This window comes from Drosophila montana, unplaced genomic scaffold, assembly GCF_035044405.1.
Source record: "Drosophila montana isolate Dmon_TW-CO22-7 unplaced genomic scaffold, ASM3504440v1 contig_2583_1, whole genome shotgun sequence".
Taxonomy (NCBI): Eukaryota; Metazoa; Arthropoda; class Insecta; order Diptera; family Drosophilidae; genus Drosophila; species Drosophila montana.
This window is the reverse complement of record NW_026997446.1, coordinates 78,646-89,045: the sequence shown is the minus strand read 5'-3', so window position 1 is coordinate 89,045 and position 10,400 is coordinate 78,646. Positions and strand designations below refer to the sequence as shown.

At 41.3% G+C, this 10,400-nt stretch overlaps 1 protein-coding gene across 1 annotated transcript; it reads right to left on the bottom strand.

Moving 5' to 3' along the window:
• Positions 1-406: 406 nt before the first annotated feature.
• scrt (scratch) lies at positions 407-5,909 on the bottom strand. The gene is made up of 2 exons (XM_064683281.1): positions 4,750-5,909; positions 407-3,268 (listed from the first exon to the last, which is right to left on the bottom strand). The coding sequence occupies exons 1-2, from the start codon at positions 5,189-5,191 to the stop codon at positions 1,626-1,628; spliced, it is 2,085 nt and encodes a 694-aa protein (XP_064539351.1). The 5' UTR covers positions 5,192-5,909; the 3' UTR covers positions 407-1,625.
• Positions 5,910-10,400: the final 4,491 nt, after the last annotated feature.

The window sequence follows — 10,400 nt, the reverse complement described above, 5'->3', positions numbered from 1 at the left end:
ATCGGTCGCTGAAGCTGATTTCAGTTGAGTGATTTGTTTGGATTAAATACTATATACATGTTTTTGTGCAGTGTAATTGAGAATAAATGAACGTATGAGCTACATAATACAAGTAGGTGTAAGTAAGTGTAAGTAATATCGTCGTACTAGGTAAGTTTGAAAAGTGCAAAAGTATTTTTACTTGTTTTTGGTTTTTTTTACGCATGGACGAAGTGTACTGTTAAATGCTTGAGACTAGATCACACTCGATATACGTACATATATCTTTATTCCGGCTTGAGGGGCACGTTTAATGCGCTCGAATACGGACTTGAGAAGGCTTCAAATCATTTTTTTTTTGGTCAGAATGCAATGCTCTAAAACTATTTACTGGCATATATGTATATATAACTGAGGTCCTTTTCGATTTAAATAAAAACCTGCTGTTATACAGCGACTAGATTTCCTTCTTCTGCATAAATACATCCTATGCATATATTTATGTATCTTTTTTCTGGTAATTGCCTGGGAATGTTAATTGACTTCACTTTTATAATAATGGGACACGAAACTGAATGCAAATAATATATATACAAATCTGTTTTCAGTTTGCACCCCGCCCTCCTTTTCTGCTCATCCAATGTAATTCTAGCCTTCAAATCAAATAATGAAATCGATTCAAAAAATGTGCCAATTATAATGCTGATGATTCTTCTATAATAGTATATTGTAGATATTGCTTTGCGTTGTCAAATTTTTGATTAATTTCGTGCTTAAATGTTTTTGTTTTTTGTGACTTAGTTTAGAAAATGTTGTTGTGAAAAACGCGGCGCTACTATAAACTGCTTATAGATAGTCTGCCCTTACGACCTAATTCGTTGTTTGAGAAACATTGCATTTGCTTTTTTGTATTCGTTGCATTAATTTTAATCACTTCGTCTTCATTTGTTTAGTTTTTTGTTTTTTTTTTTGGATTAAAGATTGTTTAGAGAGAGGGAGAGCTAAAGACTAAGAGTTTTGATAGAGCTACATCATTATATAGGTATAAGTATTTCGTTAGATATAGATATATAGATAGCGCTAGAGAGAATTGCTCAAGTTCAGGTTTGGATTGCATTCGGATCGCACCTCCTGCAAAAGGCTTTCATGTGTGTGTGTCAAATATATATATATACATATATATATATGTATAGGTATATGTAGGGTATGGAGTTCTTTTGGGGCTAGGAATGTTCAACTCGCTTAAGACTAGAAGAAGAACGAGATTAGGTTTCGCTAAGTGTATTTTAGTTTGTTTTCTCCTTTGTATTTATTTTAATTATTTTTTTTTTGTTTTTGTATTTTTCTTTTTAAGGTATTTGCTGCCTAACGTGTCTAATGCGAATTTCTACAGTCTCTGTGTTACTCTACTACACTTGCTTTTTGGACGTATTGTGATGTCAAGTATGTATTTTTTCTTTTTTTATATAAAAACTGCTAGCGGTTCGATAACGATAACAGCTATCGATCGGTAATCGATAACGATAACGGCTATCGATCGGTAATCGGTAATCGATAACGATAACTTTTTGTTTTGTGTTCAACATTAACGGTAAATTAACTAGGGCCAGCCAGCATTGCATTGCATTTGCACACTTACTCAACATTTACATGGCATAGGCGATGCCTCCAACTCCTCCAACTCCTCCTCCATTGGTTGGCGCCTCCAGCTTGACACGCTCGAGAAACTCGTGTGGGGGCGATGCCAGGCTGGCGCCGCTTTCGCTGTTGCTGTCGGTATGGCCATGCAGGGACATGGCCATCATTAGCTCCTCCTCGTCCTTGAGGCAGGCCGATTCCAGATGCTTATTTAGGTACGACTTGAGCGCGAATGTCTTGTGGCAGCGCTTGCACTCAAAATTCTTGTCCACCGAGTGCGTCTGCATGTGCGCCCTCAGATTGGAGCGATCCGCAAATGCCTTGCCGCAATGCGCACAGCCATAGGGCTTCTCGCCGGTGTGGGAGCGCAGGTGGCCCTGCAGCAGCCAGGGGCGCGAGAATAGCTTGCCGCAAACGCCGCAGCTGTGCGAGAGCTTGTGCGTCAGCACGTGCATGGCCAGGGCGGGCATCGAGACGTACGCCTTGCCGCAGGTGTGACACTTCTTGGCCGACTGCGAGTCGAGGGAGCGATGCGTCTGCTTGTGGCGCGACAGATTGCTCGATGTGGCATATTGCTTGCCGCACTCGGAGCACGTGTATTTGGTTTTCTGCTGATCCTGGACCACAACCGCGGCGGGATCGGCCACATGCTTGCGCTTGGAGCGGCCATCGCTCACAAAGAAGGCCTCGTAGGTGTACGCCACGGTTTTGGCCGCCTGCCCACCATCCAAATCGCCATCGGCATCCGCATCGCATTCCTGAGCCAGAATCAGACCCTGGCCAGGACGCAGCTGATTCGTGTTGGTCGTGTTGCTGTTCTCGTTCTGCACATTGCTGCTGTGGCTGCTGTTGCTGCTGTTGCTGCTGTGGTTGCTGTGGTTGCTGCTGATGCTGTTTATGCTGCTGCTGCTGCTGGCTGGGCTGCTGGGCGGCAGATGGCTGCTGCTCGCGCTGGAGGCATTGCTCAAGGGGCGTTGTTCGTTAACCGCGCTGGCTGCAGCAGCCAGTTCGGCAATCGATGACGTGCTCCGCACATGCGCATGCGCTTCCAGCAGCGGCGCGGAGTGGGCAGCTGTGTGAATGTGGCCCAACTGCTGCTGCTGTAGCTGCTGCTGCTGCTGCTGCTGCTGCTGCTGCTGTTGCTGCTGCAGTTGGTGTGGCTGCGTGGGCGGGTGGAAGGCTGTCGAGGCGCTCAGATCGAGTATGGCGTGCGCGGCATGCAGGTCCTCCTCGGCGGGCACACGCCTCCGATAGCCGTGCGCCGGCTTGTCGTCCAGCGAGTACGGCCTGTAGATGTCCTTCTTTTTGGGCGGCAGCGACAGCGTCGCGCCCGTGCTGCTGAAGCATTTGCGCTCGCTGGACGTCTGGCCGGACTCGGTCTTAATGTGCACCATGCCGGGACTGTATCTATCGCCATGCCCGGCGCCGCTCGGCGAGCACGACGGCGACGATGTCGTCGACGACGGCGGCGTCTGATAGGCGGCCAAATGCTGCTGCTGCTGCTGTTGCTGCTGCTGCTCCCCGCTCCCGGCTCCATTTGTGGCGGCTGCTGCCACCAGCGCTGTGGCTGCCGCTCGTATAACCGTTATTTCGCTCTCCATTCGGGGCAGGTACGCGGTGTAGTGCAGCGGCGACAGCTCACGCGTGTAGCCTGCAAAAGGTCAGCAGAAGAGAATAAAGGGTATTCGGGATTAGAGTCGGGCCAAGCAAGTTGCAGCTGCCAATTATTTGTTGAGACAACTCCTAAACCATCTCAGATCTATACAAAGAGCTATTCAATTCTTGTTTCTTTACGCTTGATAAATATGCTATAGTAAATTTGTATGCTGAAAAGTATGCAACAATTTTTGCCTAGAAAATTTAGCTAAAGCTTTAAGCTAACAGCTCGTACACTCAGAGAAAAAAGCTAAGGGTTCCTATTTCTTAAAGTGGGAAGAAATGCTCTTGCTTCAAGAACATTATTCAATTTGGATATTGAAATTATTTTTAAATTTATTAAAATGTATATGCTGAAAAGTATGCAACAACTTTTGCCTACAAGTTTTCAGTAAAGCTAAAGCTAACATCTAAGCTAAGAAATTCGTACACAAAAATAAGGTTGCAATTTCTCAAAATAAGAATAAAACTCTTGCTTCAAGAACATTATTCAATTTGGATATTGCAATTATTTTTAAATTTATTAATATTTATATGCTGAAAAGTATGCAACAATTTTTGGCTAAAGCTTCAAGCTAACAACTCGTTCGCTCCGATAAAGAAACTAGGAAATTCGTTCACAAATTAAGTTTGCAATTTCGTAAAATGAGTAGAAAAACTCTGGCTGCAAGAAAGTTATTCAATTGGGATATTGAAAATATTTCTTTGACGCCGTAAAATATGCTATGCTAAGACCTCACTTAGAGGAAAAACTTAGAACGTCACACTCAAATCAAGACAAAAATTGCTTAAAATGAGACGAAGACTCTTGAATATAAAACCTTCTTTTTAACGACTTTGGGATAAATCTTAAAATGAGATCAAAAATGCATAGAAAATGACTCAAATTTGGTACAAAATCTAAAGTATTTCGTAGAAGAATGTTAAAGCTCCTTTAAGTTATGAAATTTCTTAAAATGTGTAGAAAACTCTTGAATATTAATCATTCATTTTAGCGACATTGGGAAAAATCTTAAAATAACACTAAAAATGCATAGAATAAGACTCAAATTTGGTACTAAACCTAACAAGTTTCGTAGAAGTATGTTTTACGCTCCGTTTGGTTATGAACTTTTTTTGAAATAAGTATTTTAAACTTAAGTTAAGCGTATTGGAGCTAATTTAAACAGAAATTGCTGCGGATTTGCTGTCTCTAGTCCATTCTTTCTACACCCCATTGTAGACGTTATTCTCAAAACAAGACAGAAATTTATTAAAAAAAAATATAAAAAAATTAAAAAAAAAGAAAAAGTTTCCTAAAACAAGACGAAGTTTCGCAGAAGAATGTTTTACGCTGCTTTTGGTTTAGAAATTTCTTGAAATAAGACTTTTAAACTTAAGTTGAGTGTTTTACAGTTTATTAGAGAATATTTAAACAGAAATTGGAGTGCTATTTTTTTTTTTTAAATTTTTTCGGAGTCCATTCTTTCTACTCACCATTGTAGACATTGGTGGCTCCTCGCGTTGCTGCCTCCGGCGAATGCGGCGGCGGACTTGGCGCCGTGGTGCCCGCCGTTGGTGAGCTGGGACCCCAGCACTTTGCCGTTGTTGTTGTTGTTGCTGCTGCCGTTGTTGTTGTTGCTGTTGTTGCTGTTGGTGTTGTTGTTGTGCTGTCGTTTGTTGCTTCTGCTGTTGCTTCTGTTGCTGTTGTGGCAATAATTGTGCGTTGCTTGTCGGACTTGGTGAGTAGCTTGTCGCCAACAACATCGATCTCCTCGTCATCGTCGAGCGTGGAGCGACGCGACTTGAGATTGGGCGACAGTTGCTCCTCCCGGGAGCTCGTGTTCGTCGTCGTCGTCGTCGTCGTTGTGGCATTATCCTCGGATCGATCCAGCCAGGGATATGCCTTCCATTTTTTGGCAATCAGGCAGCGCGGCATTTTGATAGCAGTGTTTAGATTGAGTGACTGATTGATTGAGTGATTGAGCTATTGAGCTGTTAACAGTTGTCGATATAGGCAAGTTGAGAGTGTTAAGTGCTGAAGCGAGTTGTTTGTTTCGTACGAGCAAAGATTTTCGTAGGGAATATTTGTTGTTGGTGGAAAGGAAAGGAAATGTTGCACTTGTTATTTCGCAATATTTGACGCATGTGAAAAATAGATTGGCTCGCCGAAATTAAATAGAGTTTAGAGTTGACTTATATTGAGTTTATTGCTCGGCATTCTCTCTCTCTCTTCGCTCGCTTTCTCGATTTTATTTGATCATAATTCAATTTCCAATTGTAAATTGCATTTTATTGCGTTTTTTCTCTTGTATATAATACGTTGATAAATTGGTTTGCGGTTTTTGGTTTTCGGTTTTGGGTTAGGATACTTCAAATTTCACAGCCACTTTACACATTTCTGCGCTTTTTCCGTACTCTCCGGGTTTGAGGAGCCGTAGTTGTTGTTGTTGTTGTCGTCGTGTCTCACTTGGGGGCAACTTTTTGGTCAACTTTGGTCCGTAGTTTCGCCTTTTGTTTTTTTGGTTTTTTTTTTTTTGGGTCTTTTTGGACAGGGACACGTTTTGCTGCGTTTGCGTTGGCTGCGTGTGGTTTATCGATTTTTACATTTGCGTTTACGTTTACGTTTGTTTTTACACAATTGCGAGGGGGCGGCGGAGGGGGCGGGGTCTTAAAACATAGCGGTTCGGTCAACTGCGAGGGGGATCAGAATTGGTAATTGTATTGCTCCATATATCCTTTTGGCTTGTTGTTGTTGTAATAATTGTTGTTGTTGTAGATTTAATATTATTTTGATTTTGGTAAACAAGTTCAAATGAAATATTGTTATATTTGTTGATATTTGTTTTTTGGTTTTGTTTTTGTTTTTTGGTTTTGTTTTTGTTTTTGTTTTGTTTTGTTTTAAAAAACAGAAAGTATAGATTTTAGAGTTGTAAAAGTTAGGTTAGTTGACACGAGTTTTGTTGAAAAGTTGAGTTTTAATTATTGTTGTTGGTAGTGAAAAAATTGATTTAGGAGAAAATATAATATTATATAAGATAGAGAAGAAATGCGAACGAACCGAACGTAAGCAACTCTTGAATGCTTATGAGAATATAACTGAACGAAACGTCGCTTATAAGGGTTGCCGAATGAAATGGAAAGGCAGAGCGAGCCGAAACGCAACGATACGAAACGGAATGGAACGAAATGGAAACGAAATGGAACGTAATAGAACTGAAAACACACAGCCCCTAAACTACCCCCAAAATAACAGCGTAGCTGTTGCGTGTCTTTAGGGCAGCTGCACACGTCGCAAAGGGGAAGTGCACAAAATAAATATATATGTATATATATATAATTGTAAACTTTTCTTAATTTATTATAATATTTAACTGTATATACAACAGTTATGATTTTTTTTTTTTTTGAAAAAAGGGGATAATTATTTACATTTTTAAAAATATTTTTTTAATTTTCTCATTATTTATTATAACATTTAATTAAAATAATTATGATTTATTTTTTAAACAAAGGGGAAATTATTTATATTTTAAAAATATATTCCTATAATTTTATCTTAATTTATTTTAATGTTAAATTGTTTAAGCCATAATTATGATTTTTTTTAAACAAAGTGGAAATTATTAACACTTTTAAAATATATTTTTATAAGTTTTTCATAATTTATTATAGTGTTGAATTGTTTGGGCTATAGTTATGATTTTTTTTAAACAAAGGGGAGATTATTTATAATATTTTTTTCAAACATAAGGTTTCATACGAATATTGCTTTATCATCCTGGCCATGTCTGATGGTGTGTGGCGGCATTAAGGAGCCAACAAGCAGGAAGCGTTCCATTGCCGCTCGTTTTGCCATTGGCTTTTTTCCTCCAATTGTTGCGTCCCTCCCTCTGCCTCTCCCTCTCCCTCTCCTTGTCACGGTCCGCTCTTGGCTCGTACCTGAATTGGCTCATGGCTCCTTTTTGTTATTGAACATTTTTGGGGTGGATTTTTGCAACAGCGTCGTCGTCGTCGTCGTCTCCGTCGAATGTGGCAGTTGTGCCGAGTTAATTGCTCTTGCTGTTGCATTGCATTTGTTGCTGAACTTTGATTTTGAACAAATTGCCAAAAATGACGGGCGAAGGGGTGGGTGGGGTGTGTGTGTGTGCGTGTGTGTGTGTGTGTGCTGAAGGGGTGGAGTTTTGAGCAACAGTCGTTGGATTGCGGCATTGTTGATTGCAACTAGCTGGCGATGGGAGCAGAAGGTTGACGGGGGCTGAATGGGGGAGGGGGGTGGGCTGCTAGCAGAGGAGGGGGTGAGGGGGGTGGGGGGTGCTTACTCGCTGGCAATACATTAAAGCATTGGCTTGGGCGTAGATTTTTCGTATATCAAAGGTCAGGACACGTTGGGAAATTTACGATTCCATGCAGCTTAAGATCAAAATTTAATTGAAAATTTGAACCTGGCCTCTCTATCTATGGATTAATCGAATTAATCAAGGTAATCCTTAAAATATTAGTAAATTTTCTTTTCATAGAAGGGCATATCAAAGCCGTTGTCAACTAAATATTTCGTCTCTCTTAAGCTTAATTCTTAGCTAATTAATTAGGACATAAAGTGCCGAAAAAAAAAGAAAAAAAAAGAGAAACTTTTTTATTTTTTCTTTGGCCAACTGTCACGTCGTATGAGCTTAGCAGGCGCAAAATATGATTTATTCCATTAGCTTTGTTTTTAAAAGTCGGAGCTTTCAATTTTTCGAAAATGGTCGCCATTACAGGCACCATTTGACGGAGGGGGGGAGGACAGGGGGGCTGTGAACCCCTTTTATATGGCCTCTTGAGTTTGAGGCACTTAGAGCCAAGGAAATGCCGGACAATTCATCTAGCTGTCAGGCCTTAAGGACCTCTCTTAGCATAAACAAATATTCCTTGTAACGTACGGGCCATCTGTGGAATTCGACTGCACTAATTACAATGGGCACCTTTTGGAAATGGAAGCCCTAAATATGCGTCCTCTTAGTGGAAACCACACATGGCACACACACACTCCGCTCTCTCTCTTCAAATTGTAATCTGCTTTTCCAGCTAAAAGGCGAGCTTGTCGCCGAAATTGTTGCGCTTCGCTAGCCGCTTTAGGGGGTGGCATCTGTACTCTGTGAATGTGGAATGTAATATGTGAATAAAAATGAAAATGAATATATGATCGGGATCGGGATCGTTGAGAGGCACGCGCAGCTGTATTGAGGCGAGCACCATACCAACCATATGGCTTCTCGTTGCTGGAGTGGGTACAAAATTGAGGGACTCGAACTGGGACGAGGACGGGGTAGGAGCCACGCGTCACGACAGGAAACCAAATTATGCAGCCCGACGCAAAAGCGAGATTCGTTCAGCTGGAACAAGGACCGGGACAATATGGTTAGAGCACAGACCGACAGCTTTTCCTGTACCAGGAGGCGTTATTAGCGTTAGTTTAAGGGTAAAACCAAAGGTGCAACCATTTCCATTTCCAGGCAGCAGGGATCCAGTTGAGCGCGTTTGCGAGCGTGCAAAAAACAGGAAATGCTCTACAAGTGCAGCTGCCCAGCCCGAGGAGCTCAGTCCAGCTGGCCTGGGTGGGTGGTTGGTTGGTTGCGCCTGAAATTGTCAGCTTGCCAAAACGCTTTTTGGCGTTGCCTAGCGAAACAGAACGTCCCCCCGCTGCCCCCCCTTCCCCTTTAACGTATCGTATCGAGCGAAGTGTGACGCTCGCGTGGCACGGGCCAGGAAGTGGCAGCTGTAACAGAAATAGAAACAGAAACACAACCGAGAACTGTTGATCCTGCCCCTGCCACAGCCTGCCACAGACGAGTGCGAGCGAGAGCGAGAGAGAGCGCAAATGTACCAGGTGTCTGGCATGCTCTCTCTTTCTCTGTGTGTTTTCCTTTCAATGATGTATTAAAGTGGAAACAAGCACGAGTTGCACTCCCCGTGCACTCTGCTTCTTCTCTGCTCTGCTGTACGTATTGTCTGTCTGTCTGTCTAGGCGGACGGCGACTGACGGACGGACTCGGACTGACTCGCAGACTCGGGCGCCCGTTGAGTATTTTTCCCAAATGCTATTTGTTCCTGTGTTCCTGCTATAATTTCATTGTTACTCCTTTTTCTAACGGCTTTGCGAACCACCCCATCATCGTTATCATCATCATCAACAACATCATCATCATCGCCATCAGCAACAGCAGCAACAGCAACACCATCAGCAGCAACACCACCCAGCAATCAACCCCCTCTCACCGCTTGCCATTTGGCGTTTACATAGAAACAGCAAACAGGTAAAACAGCAGCAACAACAAAATTTTCGTGTGCCTGTTTCATTAGCAATAAAAACAACAGCTACAACAAAAACTACAGCAACAACTACAGCAACAACTACAACAACAACAACTACAACATCTACAACAACAAGTAAATGTGCTCTAGTCGAAAATGCTCGACTAAAAGATACCTCGCACCCGGCCTCAAGTTGTTATTACACATATTTTAGCTCCCTTCTATATATATAGAACCCATAGACCCATGCTAAAATATACCTCAAAGCCAGCCTTAAGCTGTCATTAGAAATATTTTAGTTCCTTTCTATATATAACCCATAGACCCACACCCTAGAAAATAATAAAAGATAACTCGGACTCAGCCTCAAGTTGTCATTAGAAATATTTTAGCTACCTTCTATATATAACCCATAGACCCAATCCATAGGAAATGCATTCCAGATCAACTTAGTTGCCTTTTGTCTCATCTTAATGAACCTTTAAGTGCTTAAATATAACATACTAAAGCCCTAGGCAATATCTTTTAGAATAATATTTCGAATTTGTGGGAAAGTATTTAAAAATTAAAATAATTTGTATTTGTTTAATTGAATTTTTACTATAGAAGAACCTACTTACCAGGTTTAATGTCTTCAGGTCTTATACCTTTCGAGCTATACATTAGGTCGAATAAATTCATACTTCGTATAAAATAGAAAAATATAAATTTTAAATTTCATGTCGCTAGCTTTTTTAGTTTTCGAGATTGAATCGATTCGGCATCTTCTTTCTGATCAAGAATATATATACTTTTGTTATATTTTCTTAATTTATTATAATTTAAAATTGTATAAACTATAATTATAATTTTTT